At 45.2% G+C, this 26,372-nt stretch overlaps 2 protein-coding genes and 1 non-coding gene across 3 annotated transcripts; 2 read left to right on the top strand and 1 right to left on the bottom strand.

The window, feature by feature from the left end:
• Positions 1-1,680: 1,680 nt before the first annotated feature.
• LOC128064079 (NACHT, LRR and PYD domains-containing protein 7-like) lies at positions 1,681-24,420 on the bottom strand. Its single transcript, XM_052656885.1, has 9 exons — positions 24,349-24,420; positions 22,422-22,535; positions 13,906-15,503; positions 13,265-13,378; positions 9,596-9,766; positions 7,773-7,943; positions 6,938-7,108; positions 3,746-3,913; positions 1,681-1,984 (listed from the first exon to the last, which is right to left on the bottom strand). Exons 1-9 carry the CDS (start codon positions 24,418-24,420, stop codon positions 1,681-1,683), a joined length of 2,883 nt encoding a protein of 960 aa, XP_052512845.1.
• On the top strand, positions 7,256-7,328 carry TRNAG-CCC (transfer RNA glycine (anticodon CCC)). Its single transcript has one exon. It is a non-coding gene; the product is annotated as a tRNA-Gly (tRNA).
• Positions 24,421-25,077: 657 nt separating the features above from the next.
• LOC128062789 (60S ribosomal protein L9-like) lies at positions 25,078-25,766 on the top strand. Its single transcript, XM_052655213.1, has one exon. The coding sequence runs from the start codon at positions 25,078-25,080 to the stop codon at positions 25,696-25,698; it is 621 nt and encodes a 206-aa protein (XP_052511173.1). The 3' UTR covers positions 25,699-25,766.
• Positions 25,767-26,372: the final 606 nt, after the last annotated feature.

Here is a 26,372-nt window from a genome sequence, read left to right as displayed (position 1 = left end):
ATGGTAACCTTGGGTTAAATAAATTCCTTTCTTGATTGTAACTCACTACACCCTCACCCTATAGGAATGTAACTCTATTTGGAGGGTGGTGCCTAGCTTAAGAAAAAAACACCCTTGGAAGAAATAAGTTTTTTGGTTATCAGAAAGAAAGAATCATAAAATGTCAGCAGGTCTCATAGCCAGAAGATGATGTAAAATCCCTAAGACATTTTTTTATGTGAAGCACCTGATTTTGATGAAGGTCAGGACTGCTGACCCCCACATGACTCTGTATTCATCCCTATGTGTAACAAAAGGTATATAAGCAAACCTAAAAATAAAGAAAATGGGATCAGTTTCCAGAAAGACTGATTCCCCCATGTCGCTTCTTTCTTGCTCCCCATTTTTCTGGCTGAATTCCCATCTGGAGCATGGATGCTATTCCACGTAAACCAAGTTATTCAGCATCTTTTTCTCCACTAATTTTCCTACTACACTATCCGTTTCTAATCTCTCTATATATCTGTAATTAAATATGTATTTTTCCAAGGATGCTGACTCCATCCCCACCTTCAAATCACCCTGGACCCACTGGGGCTGGACCCCGGCACCTGATGGTGTCCCTGGGTCCCCTAGTGAGAACCACTGATCTTCAGTGACCTAAACTCCATAAGACTTTTTAAAATTTTCTGCACAAAGTGAGCTATAAGACAAGCCACAGGCTTTCCAATTTGTATGAACTTTGTTTTCAAAACTCAGCCTGCTTCTCAGAGGCCATGCCATATAGGGTCATTGAGTCTTCTTACTGTTTACTTATTTATGAATAGATAAAAATAATAAGACAGCAGGGAGGGGGGTAAACTGCTGCAAAGTGTCCATCAGAATGTATTTAAAATACCCAGCAGAGGGTGTGACCCAGACACTGTCCAACACAATCTCCCTTGATTATGTTTGTATCATTTTTTAAAAATGTAAATCCTACCCATGAGCTTTGCACTCTAGCAGAAGCCTGAATTTTGACTCACTCAGCCTTGCCTCAAATAACCTGAGCACTCCTGACCCATACTCAATTCTTCCATCATCTATTCCCTTGAGATCCTTACCTAGCCATGTCCCACTAAACACTGGTATCCAAAAGTCTCATTTAAGTTACTGTGGGGGCTTTCCTGGTGGCTCAGTGGTAAAGAATCCACCTGCCAATCCAGGAGATGCAGGTTTGATCCCTGGGTGGGGAAGAGTTCCCGAAGGAGGAAATGGCAATCCACTCCAGAATTCTTGCCTGGGACATCCCATGGACAAAGGAGCCTGGTGGGCTAAGGTCCCTGGGGTCACAAAGAGCAGACACATACATAGGGAAGAAAAACAGAAGGAACGCACATGATCACCTATGAACTTTGTAATATTTTTTCCTAGACTAAGTATGCCAGAAAGGAAGTTTACTCTAAGTAAGCTGTTGGGTGTGTGAATAAATACAGCATCAAACAAAGTGCTTTGCCTTTTATTATCCTTGTGAGAGAGAACATTTTAACATCAAGTGGATATGTGACTTGTGTGGATATTCCCAGAAACCAGAGAGTGAAAAACCAGTGTTCAGTTCTACAGTCGGATCCAGTGATTGACATTTGACATTCTGGCCTTCATGAGTGAGATATCTTCAGATCACCCCCTTTGAGGACACGTAAGAGAAATATCTCGGTGTGTTCAGGAAAAGAAGTCACAACATGAGGATCTGGTTGTTCTGGCATCATTGCATTCGATGGTCAGTCTGGGATTGTTCTCCTTCACATCTTTCAACAGCCTCTGGATTTCCACAGTAGATTTGTCCATCTTCAATCTGAGCATCTTTAAGGAGCCATGATTCTGTTTTAAAGCCTTAAGGAGCACCACGATGCCACTCTGTCCCCAGGCGTCCTGGCCCAAGTCCAGTGTTTCCAGGCTCCGGCTGCTGACTAGAGCGGAGGCGAGATGCTGGCAACTGAACGGGGTGATGGGGCAGCCCCAGAGCCTATAGAGGAAGTAGAGAAAGCCCTCATGCCAGCGTGTTCTTAATGGAGAACCTACCAGGTGGCCAGGCACACCCTTACTCCCTGGGGACTTAGTAGGGAAGACGTGAAAGTTATTTTCTTCATGGAGCTTATTTTAGCCACATCAGGTCATGCTGCCTTGAAGACGGGATAACGGTATTAGAATAAAATAAATAGGATTAATAAAACAGAGGAGGGTTAGGTAGATTGGTGGTGGTCCATGAATTCCACGTTAGAAAGATGATACAAGAAAAAAGAAGTAGAATACAGAGTGAACCATGATGATAACTGAGGGGGTGGAAGCCAGTATAGCTGAGATGCCAAGCTTGCAGGGCAGCAGAAAGAGTGGCCCACTATTACATAGAGTGAGGTCAGTCGAAAGAGAAAGACAAATATCGTATATTAACACATCGATACGTACGGAATCTAGAAAGGTGGTACTCATGAACCTGTTTCCAGGGCAGCAATGGAGACGCAGACAAAGAACAGACCGGTGGACACAGTGGAGGAAGGAGACGGTGGGACGAAGGGAGAGTGTAGCATTGAAACACACGTTACTTATGTAAAATTAGACAGCTGGTGAGAATATATGATGACACAGGGAGCTCAAATCCAGTGCCCTGTGATAAGCTAGAGGGGTGGGATGGGCTGGCAGGTGGGAGGGAGGTTCAAGAGAGAGGGAACATACATATACCTATGGGCAATCATGTTCATATATAGCAGAAACAAACATGATATTGTAAAGCAATTATCCTCCAATTAAAGATAAAAGTTTCAAAGTATTCAATAAACAATTTTAAAAAAGGAAAGAGTGGCTCATAACTAATTATAGGATCCCATAGACTCTTGTTGGAGAAGGCAGTGGCAACCCACTCCAGCATTCTTGCCTAGGAAGTCCCATGGACAGAGTCTGAGCCTGGTGGGCTACAGTCCATGAGGTCACAAAGATTCAGACACAACTTAGCACATAGACTCTTGTAGGCTATGTTGGGTGGGCCAAAAAAGTTTATTTGGTTTTTCTGAAAGCTGTTATGAAAAAACCCAAGTGAAAAAAAGCCAACACAAAAAAACCTTCAGATTTTTATCCACAGTGACCCAAGGAACTTTTGTGTCTTGAAAGACATGTGCTGTGGCCTGGCTTGCAAGCTGAAAGACATCTCAGGGTGATGGACTGAGACCCAACATCAGGAAATCAAGAATCAAAACCCACAGACTAGTTCAGAGACAATGGCATAATCTCTATGACGCACTGACTGAGGCAAGTCAGAGAAAGACATCTCATATGATAATGCTTATATGTGGAATCCAAAGAAATAGTACAAAAGGGCCTATGCAAAACAGAAGTTGAGCCACAGATATAGAAAATAAATTATGGTTACCAGAGGGGGAACAGGCTGCAGGGGTTTAAATTGGGAGCTTGGCATTGATACAGACACACTACTGTATATAAAATAGATAATAAGGGCCTACTGTATAGCACAGGGAACTCTACTCAATACTCTGTAATAATCTATATGGGAAAAGATAACTAAAAGAGGGGATATATGTGTAACTGATTCACTTTGCTGTACAGTAGACATTAGCAAAACACTGTAAATCAACTATACTACAATAATTTTAAAGAAAGAGAGAAAATGAGCTATAATGCCATAAAAAGACAAAATTTTAGTTGTTCATTGCTGGCAAAAAAAGAAAAACCAAAAATATTTTCAAACATCTTTAAAATGAAGAAAACAACTTACCCTAGACATTTCAGGTTACAATTTGGTTTCTTCAAAGCTTCATAGAGAAAACACAGCCCGGTGGCTATGGGGTTGAAACCCAGGTCCAGGCTGGTGAGGCTGGAGTCTCCTTGGAGAAGCTTTGAGATGTACTTGCAGCCATGTCTGTTTATGTTGCAATGACTCAGCCTGCCAAGACAGTTGTAGGAAGAAATCTGATTATCCCTCTGTGACATATACCCTGTGATGTGGCGGTTACGTCCAGCTATTAATACTTACTTTCTATCTCTAGTCGCACGCTTTCAGGGAGACTTGTACATAAAGACATGCAAATGGAAGGACTTCCCCGATGGCCCAGTGGTTAAGAATCTGTCTTGCAATGCAGGGGACGCAGGCTCGATCCCTGGTCGGGGGAACTAAGATTCCACATGCTGTGGAGCTACTAGCCCCCCCAGCCCGCACTGCAACTGCTGAGCCTGTGCTCCATGAGGCAGCCAAATTAAATTAATACATTTGAAAAAAAAAAAAAAAACACACACGCACATGGAATGATGAGCATTTCCACCCTGCCTAGGTGGTAGAGTGTTCAGCTGGCCTTCATCTGCCCCCTTTCATTTTGGAGAAAAAGACACATACGTGAGATATGGGTTTTCCTTCCATGACAGCATGTGATGCAGGTGAAGGGGTCTGGATTCAGACAGATCTGAGACAGAATGTGAAGCCTCCTTTCTTTCCTGCACAATCAGGTCCTTGGGATTCCATGCTCCCTGTCTCGTGTTTTATTTCAAGCCCTGTATTTGTCCCAGCATAACTCGGTACACCAAAATCTTCATGTTCCTGACTTTGAGAGGCTGTGTTTCTCATTAAAACACTGTAGACTCTCCAACAAGCTTAGATGCCTACAGATCCTCCTGACCACAGAGAAGGATGCTCCCATGATACAATTAGACAGGTCTCCCCTGACTACCTTGTGCCCCAGGCATGGCATAATAGCAACAGGGTCTGAACTGACAAGACAATGAGCAGGTGGGTGGTAACTGGACCAAAAGATGCCATGCTCTGTACTGTGTGAGACCCTAAAAAACTCATACTTGAACCTGGGGAGCTTGGGGAGAGGAGCTGAAGCAAAATCTAAAATTTGACGTTTTGACAGCCTACAAAATGAAGGTTTGGTCAAACAATGCCTTTATGTTTTTAAGATAATGACCGTTGACAACTCAATGTATACAGGGTCTTCACACCTACTACAAAGACGTGACCACGGGCAAACTCAGTGACTAAACTTTGGTTTTCTAATTAGCTAATTAGCACAACTGAAATAAAGGTAACTACGGCATGTGCTTGTAAGGATTTTTTTTAATTCTTGTAAAATTTAGTAGAATACCTGATGCATAGTAAGTACTAAGTATCAGACACTTTTTGTTGATTAGACACCTAAATCAACTCTGCCTTTGGAACAGGAAAGTCTAATGTACATGCTGCAATATTTAAGATAGACAACCAGCAAGGACCTACTGTACAGCACAGGGAACTCTGCTCAGTGTCATGTGGCTGCCTGGATGGGAGAGGAGTTTGGGAGAATGGATACTTGTGCATGTACGGCTGAGTCCCTTCACTGTTCACCTGAAACTATCACAGCATTGTTAATTGGCTATAACTCCCAATATGAAATAAAACATTTTGAAAAAAACTATCACAACATTGTTAGTTGGCTATATTCCAATATAGAATAAAGTTTAAAAGTAAAAATCTAGGAGGCTAGATCTCATGTTAAGCATTCTTACAATGAAATTAGTAATCACAATGAAAATGATAATACATTTTTAAAAATTCAAAAAATGAAAATGATGAATTCATAAAAATTCAAAAAAAAAGAGCAATCTGTGTGACATCACACAGGAAGTTTTATATTCTTCTAATGAACACTCTTCTAATGAACACTAATCAATAACCTTCGATATGCAGATGACACCACCCTTATGACAGAAAGTGAAGAGGAACTAAAAAGCCTCTTGATAAAAGTGAAAGAGGAGAGTGAAAAAGTTGGCTTAAAACTCAACATTCAGAAAATGAAGATCATGGCATCTGGTCCCATCACTTCATGGCAAATAGATGGGGAAACAGTGGAAACAGTGTCAGGCTTTATTTTTTTGGGCTCCAAAATCACTGCAGATGGTGATTGCAGCCATGAAATTAAACCAATACAGTATGGTAAAGTAAAAAATAAAATAAAAAATAATTTTAAAAATTACAAAAAAAAGATGCTTACTCCTTGGAAGAAAAGTTATGACCAACCTAAATAGCATATTCAGAAGTAGAGACATTACTTTGCCAACAAAGGTCCGTCTAGTCCAGGCTATGGTTTTTCCAGTAGTCATGTATGGATGTGAGAGTTGGACTGTGAAGAAAGCTGAACACCAAAGAATTGATGCTTTTGAACTGTGGTGATGGAGAAGACTCTTGAGAGTCCCTTGGACTGCAAGGAGATCCAACCAGTCCATTCTAAAGGAGATCAGCCCTGGGTGTTCTTTGGAAGGAATGACGCTAAAGTTGAAACGCCAGTACTTTGGCCACCTCATGCGAAGAGTTGACTTATTGGAAAAGATTCTGATGCTGGGAGGGATTGGAGGCAGGAGGAAAAGGGGATAACAGAGGATGAGATGGCTGGATGGCATCACTGACTCAGTGGACATGAGTCTGAGTGAACTCCGGGAGTTGATGCTGGACAGGGAGGCCTGGCATACTGCAATTCATGGGGTCGCAAAGAGTCGGACACAACTGAGTGACTGAACTGAACTGAACGAACACTACTGAGGCAGCAATGACGTTTTCGTTTTCTCTCTCTGCCACTATAAACTGAATTCCTGATTCTGCCTTCAAGTCTTAAACCCTACTGTGTAACTCAATCCACTCCTAATTACTGGCAGATTTCATGTGAATTTTCAGAATATACACAGAACATCAGACCTGAGAATTAACTGCTTATCTTGAATTCTCAGAAGAGAAAGAGGCTGGCAGGTCAACCTTACTCTTTAAAGAAATGCAGGCATTAGCATCTGTTTCTACCTGTTCTTTTCCTAATTTCCACCAGGATCTTGCTGGTTTCATTCAAGAGGAATTATCAAGTGCTCCAGGGTCTGTCCTACTTGAATCCAGGTGTATACATACAACACAGAGACACACACACACACACAGAAGCCAGCAGGGACTTACACCAACGTCTGTAGCTGACATTCGGGGTAACTCAAGCCCTCGCACAAAGTCTTCACCCCGCCATCCCCAAGGTCATTCTTGGCCAAGCACAGGTGGGTCAACCTCTGGTTGACAATCAAAGCAGAAGACAGCTCCTTACAACAGGCTTCTGTAAGCTGACAGTTCTCCAACCTGCGAAAAAGCACCACATACATGGTAAGACATTTCCAAAGTTCAAACTTCTCAGCTGACAGCCCTTCTTGAGAGTCCCCATCTACTCAGTCCTATGCTAGTGATCAAAGCCTGAAGGACCAGGAATGAGACAAAGGCAGGCAAACTTCCCTGGTGGTCCAGTGGTTAAGACTCTGCACTCCCAATGCGAGGGGCCTGGGTTCGATCCCTGGTCAGGAAACTAAGATTCCACATGCTGTAAGCCACTAAGACCCAGCACAGCCTAGTTAATTAATAATATTTTTTAAATGTGGGCTTCCCTGGTGGCTCAGTGGTAAAGAATCCACCTGCCAAGGCAGGAGATGTGGGTTTGATCCCTGGGAAGATCCCCTGGAGGAGGGCATGGCAACCCACCCCAGTATTTTTGCCAGGAAACCCCCATGGACAGAGGAGTCTGGTGGGCTATAGTCCATTGGTTGCAAAGAATCAGACACAACTGAGCACGCACACACACACTTTTTTTTTAAGCATGCATCACCCACCTGGGACCAAAAAAGGGAATCAGGACTCTCCCCCAGTAAGAAGTCCCATCAGATTTGCCCTGTAAGTCTGGTCTTACCACTGCTCTTCTCTGTGTGACTCCAGACCTAAGATGAAGATGCTCCCTGGGAAAAGAGGGACTTACGACAATTTCTGCAGGACGCACTTCGGGTGTCTCAGAGTCAAACACAGCAATTTGACACCCGCATCCAGGAACCCACTGGCCGTGAGATCCAGGCATTTCAGGGACTGGTTGACTTTGAGTGCCGAGGAGAAGTCAGCCCACTGCCAAGTGGTGTCAGAACAAGACCCCAATCTGTGGGATAAACAGGGGCAAGTCATTCTTCTGGGAGGGCAGAGACCCTGTCAGCTTTTATCCTTCCCTGAAGACTCTGTCCTGACTCTCATCTCGTTCTACTCCAACACGTGTCAAACCCTGGCCTGAACTATTAGAAAATGGAGCTCCTTTGTTTCCTCAAGTATCTCCATGCCCGTTGGGTCAGCACTCAGCCTCGTCACTAAGAAGAGGGAAACTCCATGACACAATTCTCTGTGAAGTTTCACCGACGTGGTCTGCTATCTTCTCAAACCCCACCTTTTATATCATCATTTTTCTTGAACTAAGTCTGTCCTAATTCCACTTATATTTTTTTAATCAATCTTTATTGGAGTATAGTTGCCTTTATGATGTTATATTCTACTGTATGACAAAATGAATCAATGATACATATCCATATATCCCCACCTTCCACTTAAATTGAAACGTGATCCTAATGGGAAAAAAAGTTGATGCCCGATACTCAAACTTCAACTTCAGAAGTTATTAGGAAATACGCTAACTAAAACAAGGAGCAACAATTGGATACTTAGGCAGCTGGGTCCAAAAGTTTGAAGTGTGTGTTGCCAGAATAATTGGAAACTTCTGTGGATCAAAATGAATGTGATACAGCTATTTTAGAGAACACTGGGGCAATCCATTAGTCCATCACATGGGGTCTGATGCTCAGCTGCTCTTGCAGATACAGGTCAGAATACAGGACTTGAGGACAAGCTTGTTTGAATCATGGCTCTGCCCCTTACCTCATTCACAATATTTACAAGTTATTGTTGTTATTGCCCGGTTGCTAAGTCATGTCTGACTCTTTGAGACTCCAGGAACTGCAGCACACCAGGTTTCCCTGTCCTTCACTATCTCCCAGAGTTTGTTCAAGTTCACAAGTTAGTTGAACTTTTTAATATTCTTTTTTTCCTTCATCTCTACTTTGGGGAGAGAGGATACCTTTTAGGTCAATCAAATAAAGAATATAATCAATCCATACTCTGCCTACTAGAATATATGTCATAAGTAAACCTGGAGTTCTTAAAAACCAGTACCTTTCCTCCCTCAAAGTTTAACCTATGAAAAGGACACTGTAAGTTAACTTAAATAATTTGAATACAAGGCAAATGTAAAGTGTCTCAAGTCAATGAGAAAAACTAGGAGACTGTGCACTGGCCATTTGTCATTTTGAGGATCTGGTAATCCACTTAGAAACATCATTTATTGAGGGCAGGAGGAGAAGGGGACAATAGAGGATTAGATGGTTGGGTGGTATCACCAACTCAATGGACATGAGTTTGAATAAGCTCCTAGAGTTGGTGATGGACAGGGAAGCCTGGCGTGCTGCAGTCCCTGGAGTCACAAAGAGTTGGACACAACTGAGCAACTGAACTGAACAGAACACAGTAATAGATTTTTTTCTAATTTAATGAAATTCTGAGTGTTTCTTTGCATTCAGGGCTCACTATTCAGTCCAGAAGACTAGCTGGCTGGGGGAAGATTATTGGCTGACATACCATCAATATTCTATTAATATCTGGGAATATGCTCCCCTGTTTAGCATGGTGCCCAATCATCATGGCAATCTGCTGTTTTGTTTGGAACTCACAGTATCCTTATGTTGAGGACAGCAATGACATGAGACCTACCGCAGATACTGAAGATTACATCTCGGATGCTTCAGGATCTCACACAACAGCAGCAGCAGCATCTTATCACCATGGACACTGCCTTCCAGAACCAGGTGTGTCAGAGTCTTCTTACCAATGAAAGCCAGACAGAAGTCCCGGTAAGCACTGGCAGGAGAGACATTTTTAATCCTGAAAGTGAAAGTATTCGTCACTCAGTTGTGTCTGACTCCTGCAATCCCATGGACTCTACCTTGCCAGACTCCTTTGTCTATGGGGTTCTCCAGGCAAGAATACTGGAGTAGGTAGCCATTCCCTTCTCTAAGGGAATCTTCCTGACCCAGGGATAGGGAATATAAAAAGAAGGGGTTCTGTTTTGCATGTTGTAGATGGATGGTGCTGAGAACACAAAGTACAGAAGTCACAAGTCAAGATGGGGACAGGGAGACATTTCATGCAAAGATGGGCTCAATAAAGGACAGAAATGGTATGGACCTAACAGAAGCAGAAGATATTAAGAAGATGTGCCAAGAATACACGGAAGAACTATACAAAAAAAGATCTTTATGACCCAGATAACCATGATGGTGTGATCATTCACCTACAGCCAGACATCCTAGAATGCGAAGTCAAGTAGGCCTTAGGGAGCATCACTATGAACAAAGCTAGTGGAGGTGATGGAATTCCAGTTGAGCTATTTCAGATCCTAAAAGATGATGCTGTGAAAGTGCTGCACTCAATATGCCAGCAAATTTGGAAAACTCAGCAGTGGCCACAAGACTGGAAAAGGTCAGTTTTCATTCCAAACCCAAAGAAAGGCAATGCCAAAGTGTTCAAACTACTGCACGATTACACTCATCTCACATGCTAGCAAAATAATGCTCAAAATTCTCCAAGCCAGGCTTCAACAGTACATGAACCATGAAATTCCAGATGTTCAAGCTGGATTTAGAAAAGGCAGAGGAATCAGAGATCAAATTACCAACATCCGTTGGATCATCAAAAAAGCAAAGAGAATACAAAAAAAAAAAAAAATCTACTTCTGCCTTACTGATTATGCCAAAGCCTTTGACTGTGTAGATCACAACAAACTGGAAAATTCTGAAAGAGATGGGAATACCAGACCACCTGACCTGCCTCCTGAGAAATCTGTATGCAGGTCAAGAAGCAACAGTTAAAACTGAACATGAAACAACAAACTGGTTCCAAACTGGGAAAGGAGTACATCAAGGCTGTATATGGTCACTCTGCTTATTTAACTTATATGCAGAGTACATCACGCAAAATGCCAGGCTGGATGAAGAACAAGCTGGAATCAAGATTGCCGGGAGAAATATCAATAACCTCAGATATGCAGATGACACCACCCTTATGGCAGAAAGTGAAGAAGAACTAAAGAGCTCTTGATGAAAGTGAAAGAGGAGAGTGAAAAAGTTGGCTTCAAACTCAACATTCAGAAAATGAAAATCATGGCATCTGGTCCCACCACTTCATGGCAAATAGATTGGCAAACAATGGAAACAGTGACAGACTTTACTTTCTTGGGCTTCAAAATCACTGCAGATGGTGAAGGCAGCCATGAAGTTAAAAAACACTTGCTTCTTGGAAGAAAACCTATGACCAACCTAGACAGCATATTAAAAAGCAGAGACATTACTTTGCCAACCAATGTCCATCTAGTCAAAGCTATGGTTTTTCCAGTAGTCAGGTATGGATGTGAGAGTTGGACTATAAAGAAAGCTGAATGCTGAAGAATTGATGCTTTTGAACTGTGGTATTGGAGACAACTCTTGAGTCCCTTGGACTGCAAGGAGATCCAACCAGTGAATCCTAAAGGAAATCAACCCTGACTATTTATTGGAAGGACTGATGCTAAAGCTGAAACTCCTGTACTTTGGCCACTTGATGCGAAGCACTGACTCCTTGGAAAAGACCCTGATGCTGGGAAAGATTGAAGGCAGAAAGAGAAGCAGATGACAGAGAATAAGATGGTTGGATGGCATCACTGACTCAATGGACATGAGTTTGAGCAAGCTCCAGGCATTGGTGATGGACAGGGAAGCCTGGAGTGCTGCAGTCCATGAGGTCACAGAGGGTCAGACACAACTGAGTGACTGAACTGAACTGACTTATTGAATTAGTCAATGGAGTGATATCTGGAAAGAAGAGAAGGACAGACCACTAGTGGAAGCAGTATATGATGATGAGAAGGAAGATGGAACTGGATGGTAAAGGGTTTGATGCTCTTTTCTTTGCTTATGCTGATCTTCTGAGAAACTCTCTCTAGCCTTCTTTTTTATTGTAGGCGAACAAAATTTGTCGCCCCAAAATGTCTCTTTGATGTGAAGATTATTTCAAGTTGAGAATAAACAAGGACTGAAAACACTCGGGAAGACATTTCGATCTTTCCCCTAACTTCCTGAAGAATTTAGATAGTTCTGTTCCTTTAACCAGGCTTCCCTTAGTGGCTCAGTGGTAAAGAATCCACCTGCCAATGCAGGAGACACATATCTGATCCTTTGTCTACCAAACATTTTATTTCCATCTCCAGGTGAATTGCCTTCCTCCCCTTGAAGTCCCAAACCACAACCCTCATCATCCTTTATTCTCTTTAATGGAAGGTTGTAGTTAACATGAAGAGTTCAGTCACTGGGGTAGTTGCTCAGTTTTTCTGGGTCTCTCCCATGTTTAGATGCTATTAAATGTTTGATTTTCTTTTCCTGTCTCATATCAATTTCATTTTCCAACCAGCCAGAAGTGTAGAGAGAATTTTCTTCCTCTCAGACAGTATTATGTCCTTTATTTCTTTCAGCATTCAGTCCACACACAACTTTTCCTCCTCCTCAATGCCTGACTTTTTCTGGTAAAAAATAAGTCACTTCCTACCATATCCCCATGTAGTCATTTGCATTTCCATGCACAGTTTTCATTCAAGCTACGGTAAGTTAGGGACTATAAGTCAGCAAATAAGTTACAGACTCCTTGAACGTATGGGCCATTAAGGGCTGCGTGGAGGACTTCTCCAGTGGTCCAGTGGTTAAGAATCCACCTGCCAATGCAGGGGACACAGGTTTGATCCCTGGTCCAGGAACACTCCACACGCCATGGGACAACTAAGCCCACGTACCACAACTACTGAGCCTGCACTCTAGAGCCCATGCTCTGCAACAAGAGACGCTACCACAATGAGAAGCCCCCGATCTGCACAACTAGAGAAAGCCTGTGCAGCAACAAAGACCCATCATAGCCATAACTAAGTCAGTCTTTTTTTTAAGTAACCATTCCAGTTCTTCGTATTCTGACCACCTGGCTGGATGGAGCCTGATTTGACATTCCAATACCGCTCTCACATTTTAAATCCCCATTGCAGTCCATCCTAAAGGAAATCAGTCCTGAATATTCATTGGAAGGACTGATGATGAAGCTGAAACTCCCATACTTTGGCCACCTGATGCAAAGAGCCGACTCATTGGAAAAGATCCTGGTGCTGGGAAAGATTGAAGGCGGGAGGAGAAGGGGATGACAGAGGCTGAGATGGTTGGATGGCATCACTGACTCAGTGGACATGAGTTTGAGTAAACTCTGGGAGTTGGTGATGGACAGGGAGGCCTGGCATGCTGCAGTCCATGGGGTTGCAAAGAGTCAGACACGACTGAACTGAACTGAACTGCAGGATCAGCTGCCACTTACACGACTTTCTGGAGATGACAGGTGACGTGGGTTATCTGCTCACAAAGAATCCTCACCGAGGAGTGACTCAGGAAGCTTTCCTTCACATCCAGAAAGTTCAGGTTCTCATTTGAACTGAACACAGAGCAGAGATCCGCCCAGAGTTGGAGAGAATGATGGTCGTGCTGTGATCTAGGAGAAATGCACAGACAGGAACATCTATGAAAGAGAACCATCAACAAAAGGGCAGGGGTGGTGGAAAAACTGGTGTGCTCTTCAAAAGGTACAAACATCCAGTTGTAAGATAACAAAGTCCTGGGATGTAATGGATGGCACGGTGACTATATATGAAAACAAAATTTTTGGAAAGAACTGGCAGGGGTGGGGCGGGGGGGAATTATATGAGATATCTAGAGCGTGCTGAGCCCACATGTCAACAATGACACTAAAAATAAGGTTCCAAAGCCCCCATTCCTCATCTGAATATCGTGTTTCTCAGCTTTAATGGTGACGCGGCAGGAAGAAATTTCAGTGAGAACTCAGACCCTAAACCAGAAGGAGTCATAGGAGACTCTGTCCTCTTCCTAAAACCGTGTGACGCTGAAGACGGGAGAACTAGCAAAGTTTAAAAAAAAAAAAAAAAAAAAAAACTGAGTTCTTACATCTCACTCTGAGGATCTGATTTCAATGCGGGATCATTCTCCAGGAATATCTTCTTTCCTACCTGCAGTGAGATCTTCTGCAAGTTGGCACAATGTTTAAGACAGAAGGAAGACTGCATCATTTCAGATGTATTCGTCAAGTGCATGGACATCTCCTTGACGTGGGCCATGGCATCCTTCACAAGCTGCTCCTCCTGAGACTCGTACAGACAGCTCAGAACCTCCTTCGTGTCCATCACCGAGAAGGATTTCTTCCCATGGGGCATCAATGTGTATTTCAGGAGCTCCCGCTTGATCTCTGTTGATACCAGACAGCCGAAAGTCGCCTCCAGCTCCATGGCCCTTCTTTCGTTGCAGAGGCCAAACAGGAAGTACCCGACGTGGGTCAGGCTGGGGTTCTTCAGCCTTTCCGCCTTGGACAGCAGTTTCCCCACATCCCCGACGTGCCACCGGCGGCCGCCCAGCCCTTCCTCCTCCTGCTCTTCCGGCTCCAAGACATAGAACATGGCGGCCAGAAAGTGCTGGACGCTGAGATGGATGAAAGAGTAGCAGGCCTCGCCGTCTTCGCTCTTCTGGAGAATATTCCCGTCCAGGAAAGGAGAGAGGGCAGACGGGTCCACCCCAAGTCGCCTGAGGTCTTCCCCATCGAACACGGAGCTCCGCGTCCACACGCCCTCAGCGGCCAGGAGGCACAGGGGCTTGAGCGGAGCCTGGAGGCCCCGCCTGGGGCCGCCGCCGCGCGGTGGGGGGAAGCGGCTGCAGAGGAAGCGCAGCAACAGGGCCGTGGTGGTCCGGCAGGTGGCGGCGGGGTCCTCGCCCCTCTCCATCTGCTGTCTCAGACAGGTGCAGGCCAGCCAGCACACGGAGGGCGCCGAGCCCAGCTGGAACAGAGCCGCGTTGCTCTTCATCAAGTCGAAAGCTCGCAGGGCCTGACTCTCCTCCTCGAAGTGTTTCAGGAAATAGGCCTTCCGGTCCTCCTCCAAGAACCCCTCGATCTCTATGAAGAGCGGCTGTTCTGTTAAGAGCCGCAGCTCCTGCAGGGCGCCTGGTCGGGTGGTGATGAGTAAGGTGGCCTTGGGTAGCATCTTTCTCTTTAGTAAACTTCCCAGGAGGACGGGCACCGGCTTCTGCTTCTTCCAGTCGCCACATAGGTCGTGGATGAGTGCCCCCGAGGGGACCTTCAGCTCATCAAAACCGTCGAGGATGAACAGGACTTTCTGTGCCCGGGCCAGGATCGCCGGTATGTCGTCCTGCACATGTGGCCAGTTGGCAGATATCAGCTCTGCAAAGGTGCACGTCCCCCTGTGGTTGAGCCCCTTGCAGCTGAGGTAGAAGGCGGAGTTGGAGGTCTCTGCCAGGTCATCCTGCGTCCAGTCCAGCATCAGATCCTTGGCCAGCGTGGTTTTCCCAACGCCAGCAGGACCATGCAGCACCATCGTGAGTGGGGTGGACTGTGTGGGTGCCTGCAGGTTCAGGTATGTTATCAGCTTGGGGCTTCTCTGGGTGGTGTTGTAGTGGAAACCACCGTCATCTCCTGACCACAGTATATCCTTCCAGACGGAGAATTTCTCCATCGTGTTTCTGTATCTCCTCTTCACCTGTATTGATGTGCAAGGGGAGAGCATTGAGGTGAAAGCGATTATACCCAACTGGAACATTCATACTGTAAAGGGCCAGCTTTAGGGAGGAAGAAATGGGCTTCCCCCCTCCTGGGTTCTTCTGACTGGTCTAGGAATTAAATTGACATGAGATGGATTAACAAAAGAATTTTAAAAAACATTTTAATAACATATACAAGAATGAGAACCCAGGAAAACTGAACTAACTCACCAAAATGGCTGAAACCCTCCTCTTAAAAATTATCTTCAGCTTAAACAAAAAGAGGCTGCTGAAGATAATAGCTTGGGACTCAAAGGGAAGGAAGGAAATACAGATGAAGATGGAAAAGCAAATGTTTTGTAAAGCATTGTTTGTGGGGCCAGCAGAGATGCCGGGACCCAGGGAAGACTCTGAGCGCCACATCCTGCTGGTTTCCCCTATTGTCCTCCACCCATGTTCTTTGCAGACATCACTAGTGATAGAGACCCTCTTCCCAGAATCATGGTGGTGGTTGTTTTAGTCGCTCAGTCGTGTCTGATTCTTTGCAACCCCATGGAACATAGCCTAGCAGGCTCCTCTGTCCATGGAATTCTCCAGGCAAGAATACTGGAGTGGGTTGCCATGCCCTTCTCCTCTTAAGCCCTATCCCAGGCTATAAAATCAGTATCCCTGGAGACGGGTTCAGGAAACTGTGTTTTTAACAAACCTTCCAGCTGATTATGATAAATGTTAGTTACAGGATCATGGGCATAGGGAAACAAAGACTCAGGTTCTCACAGTTGCTCGAGTTGAAGCCAAGATTATATCCAGGAGTTTAACTCAAAAATCTGTGCTCTCAATCACTGACATTTTCTCATTGAAGTGAAAGTCACTCAGTCATGTGACCCCATAGACTATACAGTCCATGGAATTCTCCAGGCCACAGTACTGGAGTGGGTAGCCTTTCCCTTCTCCAGGGGATCATCCCAACCCAGGGATCAAATCTGGGTCTCCCATATTGCAGAGGGTTCTTTACCAGCTGAGCCACCAGGGAAGCCCAAGGATACTGGAGTGGGTAGCCTTTCCCTTCTCCAGCAGATCTTCCTGACTCAGAAATCAAACCAGGGTCTCCTGCATTGCAGGTGGATTCTTTACCAACCGAGCTATCAGGGAAGCCTCAGTGAAACAAGAAGGAAGTAAACAAAAATCCTTACATCCTCGTGCATTAAATGGGCAACACTCAGGGAGGAGTCACAAGATGAAAAACACGGTTTAGTAAGTACATGGTGGGGTGGGGCGGAGGTACACCCAATCAGAAGATTTATTATGCAGAATATTTCAAAACACAATGTATGAAACGGGCTCATGATCGTTAGAAGATATTTAACATAAAAACACTCATGCAAGGACTTCCCTGGTGGGCCAGTGACTGGGACCTTGCCTTCCAATGCAGGGGTTGCAGATTCGATCCCTAGTCAGGAAGCTAAAATCCCACACGCCTCACAGCCAAAAAAAACCAAAACATAAAAAAGTAATAAAAGCAATATTGTAACAAACTCAATAAAGACTTAAAAATAGTCCACATCAAAAAAAATTTTTTAAAAATTAAAATGTTCATGTTAAAATGCTAAATCAGAAGAGCACAATAATTGAAAAACATCACCACACCTGAAATGTGCCAATTAAAGCAAGACAATCAGAAGGGGGGAAATTCCATAGGAAGTCATTGGCAGCTACCCCCATCCAATTCTTTTCTCCACTTAATAAAGAGAGAGTTCAGCTTGAGGACTGCAAAAATCCTTCTAAGGGACTTCCCTGGCACTGGTTAGGACTCGGTGCTTCCACTGCAAGGGGCATGGGTTCCAAGATCCCACAGGCTGCTGCTTGGCCAAAAAAATAATAAAAGCCTCAGGCCAGCCATTAAAGCTTGCAATGTTCAGTGCTACAGACTCCACCAATAATTGCCAGTGACTTAAAAAACAAGACAGAGAAACAGGCTGGAAAGTCAGTACTCACCTTGTTCCAGCTAGGACTCAGTTGCAGCCTGTGGGTATTTCACACAAATGAAATCTCCAATAAGAAAAGTCCCCCGCCAGCCCATGCTCTAGGATTGGCCCCTAGGCCCCGGGGTGAGGGCTGGACTTCCTGCCCAGGGTGAAATGGCCCTCCTACTGACAGTGGCTGGTTCTCAATCTTGAAAATGCAACTCACATTGCAATCACCCAGGTCCTACCCTTGGTGATTCTAATCAAAAGCTCCTCAGGTGATTCTTACATCCACCAAAGTCCTTGACTTTCCCCAATTAACTGAAACTGATCAGAGGCCAGACAGGAAATTCAAGCATAGCTTGACCGGGGTACCTGCTGCAGCAGGGGGAAGTGAGAACAAGAAACAGTTTCCCTGGACAGCTTGCCTATTCCTGAGGAGGGGAGGGTGAGCTGGTTCCTTATGTGGGGAGAGGGTAGGCATGTCCAGGGGTCGGACTGGAGGGGTGGTTTGCGTGGTTTGCCGGAACTAAAAAGCCTCTTGATGAAAGTGAAAGAGGAGAGTGAAAAAGTTGGCTTAAAGCTCAACATTCAGAAAATGAAGATCATGGCATCTGGTCCCATCACGCCATGGGAAATAGATGGGGAAACAGTGGAAACAGTGTCAGACTTTACTTTGAGGGGCTCCAGAATCACTGCAGATGATGATTGCATGAAATTAAAAGATGCTTACTCCTTGGAAGGAAAGCTATGACCAACCTAGGTAGTATATTGAAAAGCAGAGACATTACTTTGCCAACAAAAGTCCGTCTAGTCAAGGCTATGGTTTTTCCAATAGTCATGTGTGATGTGAGAGTTGGGCTGTGAAGAAAGCTGAGCGCTGAAGAATTGATGCTTTTGAACTGTGGTGTTGAAGACTCTTGAGAGTCCCTTGGACTGCAAGGAGATCCAACCAGTCCATTCTGAAGATCAGTCTTGGGTGTTCATTGGAAGGACTGGTGCTGAAGCTGAAACTCCAATACTTTGGCCACCTCATGTGAAGAGTTGACTCATTGGAAAAGACCCTGATGCTGGGAAGGATTGGGGGCAAGAGGAGAAGGGGACGACAGAGGATGAGATGGCTGGATAGTATCACCGACTTGATGGACGTGAGTCTGAGTGAACTCCGGGAGTTGGTGATGAACAGGGAGGCCTGGTGTGCTGTGATGCATGGGGTCGAAAAGAGTCAGACACGATTGAGCAAATGAACTGAGCTGAACTGAAGGAGATGTTGAGTGTAGGGGACACGACACAGGACTCTGCTTTAGCTCCAGGCTCTTCAAAACTGGCAGTTGGGCTTTTGAGTCTCTTTGTATCTTTTGTCCAGAATTTGCCCCAACTGCACATGTACACAGTTATTTTTAGTCCTATATAGTTTCTTTGTGGCTTCTTCAGATGGCTCAATGGTAAAGAATCCCCCTGCCAATGGAGAAGCCGCAGGAGACCCGGGTTCAATCCCTGGGTCAGGAAGATCCCCTGGAGAAGGAAATGGCAACCCACTCCAGTACTCTTGCGGGAAATCCCATGGATGGAGGAGCCTGATGCAGTCCATGGGGCTGCAGAAAGTCAGACTTGACTTAGCGACGGAGCACACACGCAAGTTTCTGGGGGTTTTTTGTTGTTGTTGATTTTTTTTCATGAGTCAGGTTTGTTTGTTTTTTACCAGCTTTTGAAAACATAATTAACAAATAGACATTTTATATATTTAAGGTGTACTATGTGATATTTTGATATATGTTTACACTGTGAGATAATCACCAGCATCAAGCTAGCACATCCATCACTTCACACACACTCTGTGTGTGTGTGTGTGTGTGTGTGTGTGTGAGAAGTGTTTTCTATTTTGCCCTGATTTGCTGAAATTGGAAGATCTTTGGCCAGAGACTTTCTGGATATTTTCACTCAAAACATAGGAGAAAAACCTTGATTACTGTTGTCAGCTTTTCTGTTTCCCCACAAAATAAACTACATAGTATTTTGTTTAGTCTTATCAATCAATAAGCATAAGCAAATGGGAATTGAAATCCTATCTTGCCATATATCAACCTACTATTTATAAACAGTATCTGGCAATTCAATACTTCTATGCACACACGTACAATACAAACCCTGAGAACGTATTTCTCTTTCACTCTGTAAAAAGTTGCATCTTTCATCCCCTTTTCAACACTCACATTTATGATCCAGAAATGTTGAAATACAAATCCAGTCAGTGTATTGATGATTAACGTCACCAATAAACAGTGGGTACAAATTAAACCAAAAATGGTGTTTATTGGAAGCCCATCTCATAAAGAATGGGGACACATTCATAGACTCCTGAGAGAGATGGCAATTGTGCAAATTAAACAAATGCCCGAGAAAACTAATAGCTACCAAAACAGGTTATGTTAGCCATGGCCTGCAGTGCCATTCAGCATTTTAAAGGATGGTTTAACAGCCTGTATAATTAAAGGGACGTATCAATGATTGGTTTTTAAATGAGAATTAATAATAGTGTTAATTTTTATTAATAATAAAACTATTATTTTGTTAATAACAATAAAATTGTGGAACAAACTATTGCTTAGAACCATTGTAACAACATTGCACATATTACACCCTTTAAATCTCATAAAATTTATGAAGTAGGTACTATGATTATTTCAATCTTTTGAATGCTAAACAGTAATGTTCAGAGGAGTTCCCTGGTGGTTCAGTGGTTAAAGCTCTGGACTTCCAATGATGCAGGGGGCACTGGTTTGATCCCTGGTCAGGGAACAAAGATCCCACATGCCACCCCTAACAGCCAAAAAAAATTTTTTTTCAGTAATGCTCAATTAGCTGTAGGATTATAATTGGCTGATCCAGGATTCAAATCAAGACAATAAGGCTTGCCAGTCAGTGCCTTGAACTATTAGCTAAGCCCAATAGCTAACTAACCAACTAAATCACCAAGTGTATAGTTGTTTACTCACACATTTGTTGCTGTTGTTGTTCAGTTGCTCAGTCGTGTCCGACTCTTTGCAGCCCCATGGGCTGCAGCACGCCAGTCTTCCCTGTCCTTCACCATCTCCTGGAGCTTGCTCAAACTCATGTCCATTGAGTCAGTGATGCCATCCAACCATCTGGTCCTCTGTCATCCCCTTCTCCTCCCGCCTTCAATCTTTCCCAGCATCAGGGTCTTTTCCGGTTACTCACACATGCACACACATATTTCGGAATTCAGAAAAACACCGGGAAAAAATACAATCCCATATGTATCCCTGGAATCATACGTGTTGTGAGCCAGTCTTTACATGATTTTATTCAATCATCCCCTAACCCTACATGTGCTCTTAACATTCTCATTTACAAGTGAAGAAATTAAGACTGAAATGTCAGCTAACATCCCGAAGTTCAGATAACTCGTGGGTGGCAGGGGAGAGGGGTGCAATTAAACAGCCTTCTGTTGGAATAAGTGAGTTTGGGGAGGGTAGACCAAGCCCGCAAAGGTGGTCGGATATTCAAAAGAGGAACTCCGCGGCCAGAACATAGCACTGGTTAAGTTGATAAGAAGCCACAATTGCAAAATACGTCAACAGCCTGTCCAGTGCTGTTACAGCTGACTTAAGCCAGGCTGTGGGTCTCTGTAAACAGGGTGAAGGTCACAGACAAGGCAGGACTGTTAGCCTGAGAAGGAGAAATGAAACCCACCATCTAAATCGCCTGCTTCTAACTCACAGGCTTGGAGAATGAACTTATGGAGGCCAGGGGAAGGGATTGGGGGAAGGATAGTTAGGGAGTTTGGGATCAACATATACAGACTGCCGTATTTAAAATAGAGACCAACAAGGGCCTGCTGTAGAGCACAGGGAACTCTGCTCCCTGTTCTGCGGCAGCCTGGCCGGGAGGGGGGCTCGGGGGAGGACGGATACATGTAAAGGTAGGGCTGAGCCCCTTCACTGTCCACCTGACACGCTCACAACAGTGTTCGTCGGCTGTAACCCTCGATACAAAATAAAAAGTTGAAAAATAAATTTATTCTAATTTGGGTCTCCAAATGCTGCCATTGGTGACCACGTAGATGAACCTGGAGGGCATTCGGCTAAGTGAAATTAAGCCTGACAGAGAAAGTCACATGGTGAAAGGCATCACCTATATGTGGAATCTTAAAAAGCTGAACTTGTGGAGACGAGAGAGTGGAAGAGTGGTTCCCAGGGGCTGGGGAGGTGAGGAAAAGGGAGACACTGGCCAAAGCCGCAAACATCAGCGATTCTGATGCCTGACCGGTTACCTAACTGAGAGCATGACTTGACTAGGAAAGGACTGACCCTCACCCCACGATGGATAAAAGCCGTCGTACCCTCTACCGGGAGATGACTGGCATGCTTCCAGTCGTATGAAGAGCACTGGCATTATCACGTCAAGTGAAACCCTGATTTTCCCATGTCTGTATCCAAAAGGCAAGTGTGGCTGTGTGCTTTTGTGCTTAGATGTTCAGTTGTGTCCAACTCCTTTGCGCCCCCCATGGACTGTAGCCCACCAGGCTCCTCTGTCCTTGGGATGTTTCCTGTGAGAGTAATGGAGTGGGTTGCCATTTTCCTCCTCCAGGAGATCTTCCCAGCCCAGGGATTGAATCTGCGTCTCCGTGTCTCCTGCACGGCAGGCGGATTCTTTACACACTGAGGCATCGGGGAAGCCCGGAGTATCGTTAAAGGAAGTGTTTTGGAAGCCAGGTTGATGAGAAGCAGTGGCTGTGGCTTTCCCCTCTGTCAGTTTAGCTAAATTTGTACTACGTTTCCTAGAATTTTCTTCCCCCTCCAGCTCTGGGTTAGGAGTGACCACAACAGGAACTGACGCAAGGCGCCGAAGGTGGAAGTGAAGCTGCGGGCCTGCTGACATGAAGATGCTGAATGTGATCACACTCAGGGGGCCTGTGTTCAGCCCACACACCTTATATGGGACTTGCCGGCCGACCCACTGGTGCGAGCCCACAGCCAAGCCCAGTGCCTCCAACTCCCCCAGCTCCTTCAACGAGGCCAGCACCTGCACCGCCTTTTTGAAGACCTGTGATAAAGAGCGCTAGGCTTCATTGAGACAGGAGCCAGAGATGGACAGGTTGCCACTGGTTTTCTCGAGCGCTCCAGTTCTGCCACGATCTACCCCGCCATCTCCTGCCACACACACCCAGGTTCTCCTCTCAACACCCAGTCTGCCTGACTTTTCATGACATCAGGAGGCCCACAGATGATACCACAGAGGCCTTCCACAGATTTCTTCCTCCGTAGTCACAGTCCCATCAAGTCCAATCCCTGTAATAGAGCCTGTATTCCATGTCGTGGTAGTCCTTAAGTCCTGAGGGAATTGTAGCTGGAAAACTGGAAAAGTTTTTAGATCTACAGTGTGACTGCGTGTGTCTGTTCATGAGTGCTAAGTCTGGTCTGACTCTGTGTGACCCCATGGACGTTAGCCCGCCAGGCTCCTCTGTCCATGGGATTCTGTAGGCAAGAATCCTGGGAGTGGATTGCCATTCCCACCTCCAGGGGATCTTCCTGATCCAGGGATTGAACCCAGATCTCCTGCATTGCAGGCAGACTCCTTACTGTTTGAGCTACCTGGGAAGCCAAGGGTGTCTTAAGTTATCTTAGATTTTTGGCAAAGATAGCATTATGACAATATAATAGGGAATACTTTAAATCAATGGTACGTGTATATCCGGAATAGGTGCCATAACTGTTCGTTAAGGTTCAGCCAGAATGAAAGTTTAAGAACAAAGTCGTGACTTAACCTTATGTGTGTGTGTGTGTGTTCAGTCGCTCAGTCCCGTCTGACTCTTTGTGACCCCATGGACTATACAGCCAGCCAGGCTCCTCTGTCCATGGGCTTCTCCAGCCAAGAATACTGGAGTGAGTTGCCATTTGCTCCTCCAGGAGCTCTTCCCGACCCAGGGGTTGATCCTGCGTCTCCTGTGTCTCCTGCGTTGGCAGGCAGAATCTTTACCACTGAGCCACCTAGTGTGTAGGTATCTCATTTAGATTCAAAATTGACACCAGTGGATAATCAATGCTGACATAATGTTGGGAATATTGCAGAAGTGGGTGGAGATGGTGGAATCATTGTTATCAAGCTCTGATTCAACTGCTCGCCACTCTAAAACCAGTACTGGAGGGATTTCCCCAGTGGTCCAGTGGTTAAGACTTCTTCCAACACAGAGGGTGCAGCTTCAATCCCTGGTTAGGGAGCTGAGATCCCACATGCCTCATGGCCAAAAACAAACAACCACCAAAACATACAATCAATACTGTAACAAATTCAATAAAGACCATTTTAAATGGTCCACATCAAGCAATATGTAAAAAAAAAAAAAAAAAAGTACTGAAGAGGCAAGTGTTGGTAGAAAGGGAAAATTGCTTTGTAAGGCAAATGAGATCTTAGCTACCCCCTTCAGAGGTCAAACCCACAGCCCCTGCATTGGATGATGAGGTCCCAATCACTACACCACCAGGGACTCCCATGCAATCTTTCTTCAGAAGTTATCTTGCCCGTGTGATCAGCCTGAGGGATCCCCAAGGGAGGAGAGAGCTAGTCGCTCTTTAAGGACTTAATTCTTCATTCTTCGTTTTGTAAGGCCAGACCCCGGGGGCCATGATGGGCCGCCCCTCCTCTCCCTCCCGCCGGCCGGCCGGGGAAGTCCCTAACGGAAGGAGCCTCTCGGATCCCCAGGACCAATGACAGCACACTTCACCAGCTAAAGCCACCCCACCCCAGCCACGCAGAAGGAACCGTCAGCCCACGACGCCTCGGCCTGGCGACCTATCCGAACCCCCGTCCATCTAGCCTGACCATCTCTCGCAACAAACATACAAAAACCACCCCCAACATGGTCCAGGCACGGACTTCCTCGACCTGCCTCGTTCGGGTCCGGGAACCCCGCCCAGGAGCGCTTCGCCATTAAAGCGTCTGTTGGACACTCTTTTGGGGTCATGGTCTTTTACCTAACGCTTTTAATCTAGGAAAAGAGTATACAGGGTTGGCAAGGTCTTTTACCTAACGCTTTTAATCTAGGAAAAGAGTATACAGGGTTGGCAAGACACGGTGGGCATTCAGTAGAGCGTAAATCAGCAGTTGGGTTAAATTGGCTAGTGATCTCATTTCTGTCATCACTCATAGGTCCTTCTAGGGTTAGGGAAAACCAGAATGGGCAAACAGGAAAGGGCAGAAGAGCTGCTTTCCTATGGACTCTGCAACGATCTCTCTAGCAAGGTCTGTTTTGGACAGTTTCCATATACCATGCGATTGTAGCTTTGGGAAATATTCAATACTCCCCCAGATTTGCATATAAAGAACTGGAATGCAGCGTTAAGAGGCCAAGGCCCTTAATACACAGGAGATTTCAGAGCAATCCCCACAGCGGAATTTTTTCCCTCCTGTTTTTACACTGACAATTATGTAAAGATTAAAATGCTGACACGGGGGGGGTTGGGGAAGAAAGAGAGGAATCAGATTAGACCAGTGATAATCTGACGCAAAGGTGATTGGACTTGCCTGGGGGTGTGGCAGTTAAGAACCCGCCTTGCCATACGCAGACCTATACGACTATAAGAGCGTGATGACGAAAGACGCTCTCTCTTTGCCGCATCTACTTGCGAGAATGAAGACCATTCTCAGCAATCAGACCGTCGACATCCCAGAAAATGTCGACATTAACTTGAAGGGACGGACAGTTATTGTGAAGGGCCCCAGAGGCACCCTGCGGAGGGACTTCAATCACATCAATGTAGAACTCAGTCTCCTTGGAAAGAAAAAGAAGAGGCTCCGTGTTGACAAATGGTGGGGAAACAGAAAGGAACTGGCCACTGTTCGCACAATCTGTAGTCATGTACAGAACATGATGAAGGGTGTTACACTGGGCTTCCGTTACAAGATGAGGTCGGTGTATGCCCACTTCCCCATCAACGTTGTTATTCAGGAGAATGGTTCTCTTGTGGAAATCCGAAATTTTGGGGGTGAAAAATACATACCCAGGGTTCGAATGAGGCCAGGGGTTGCCTGTTCAGTATCTCAAGCCCAGAAAGATGAGTTGATTCTTGAAGGAAATGACATTGAACTTGTGTCAAATTCAGCTGCTTTGATTCAGCAAGCCACCACAGTTAAAAACAAGGATATCAGAAAATTTTTGGATGGTATCTATGTATCTGAAAAAGGAACAGTTCAGCAGGCTGATGAATAAGATCTCAGTGATCTGCAGAAACAACAAGATAGCAGATGGTTCTATGGACTCAGTTGTGATCCTTTAAAGAGACAATAAAAACTCTTGATTTGAAGAAAAAAAAAAAAAAAAAGAACCCGCCTTGCAATGTAGGGGTTGTGGGCTCAGGAACTCAGATCCCACATGCCACGTGACACAAGAAAGATCCCTCAGGCTGAAGTACAGATGATGAATGTCTTCTTAAGGGCGAATACCTCACCCAAAGGAAGTAGGGGGAAAGAGGATGCTGACTGCCTTTGTTCTCATGAGCAGGGCCACAGCCTCACTTCCTGGAGGGTTGTGTCTCTTACAACAAGTCCATTCAGCATTAGCGAGGCCACCACTCAGCCTGAATGTGGGATCACGTCCATGGTATTTCCCTCGCTACTCTGTCTTGGTCAGTCGGGGAGAGAGGATTGTGTACAAATGGATGGATAAGCAGGGCAAGGCTGGTGGTTCTTTAAGGCTGGGCTCTTCTCACTGGGTGTTTCTTTTCAGGGTTGTGTCTGAGCCAGAGCACTTGGGCACAGAAGGGTGAGTGTTCTGTGTGATACTCCTGAGGACACAGAAGGGTTTAAGCCAGGTATCAGGTCTCTTGGCCGCTGGAAAGAGGGGACTCAGACTTTAGAGCGGGGACTGTAAGAGGGGGAGAAGTA

The sequence above is a fragment of the Budorcas taxicolor genome, chromosome 18 (assembly GCF_023091745.1).
Source record: "Budorcas taxicolor isolate Tak-1 chromosome 18, Takin1.1, whole genome shotgun sequence".
Taxonomy (NCBI): Eukaryota; Metazoa; Chordata; class Mammalia; order Artiodactyla; family Bovidae; genus Budorcas; species Budorcas taxicolor.
Note: the sequence above shows the minus strand (reverse complement) of the source record. Positions and strands in the feature narration are given on the sequence as shown.

Excerpts from the sequence above, each read along its gene's own strand:
- LOC128064079 (XM_052656885.1), bottom strand. The coding sequence starts at position 24,420 with ATGGCGAAGCGCTCCTGGGCGGGGTTCCCGGACCCGAACGAGGCAGGT. Across the intron at positions 3,914-6,937 it reads TGTCAGCTACAGACGTTGGT|GCTGAGTCATTGCAACATAA; the intron begins GTAAGTCCCTGC and ends CTGTCTTGGCAG. Across the intron at positions 1,985-3,745 it reads TGTAACCTGAAATGTCTAGG|GCTCTGGGGCTGCCCCATCA; the intron begins GTAAGTTGTTTT and ends CTTCCTCTATAG.
- LOC128062789 (XM_052655213.1), top strand. The coding sequence starts at position 25,078 with ATGACGAAAGACGCTCTCTCTTTGCCGCATCTACTTGCGAGAATGAAG.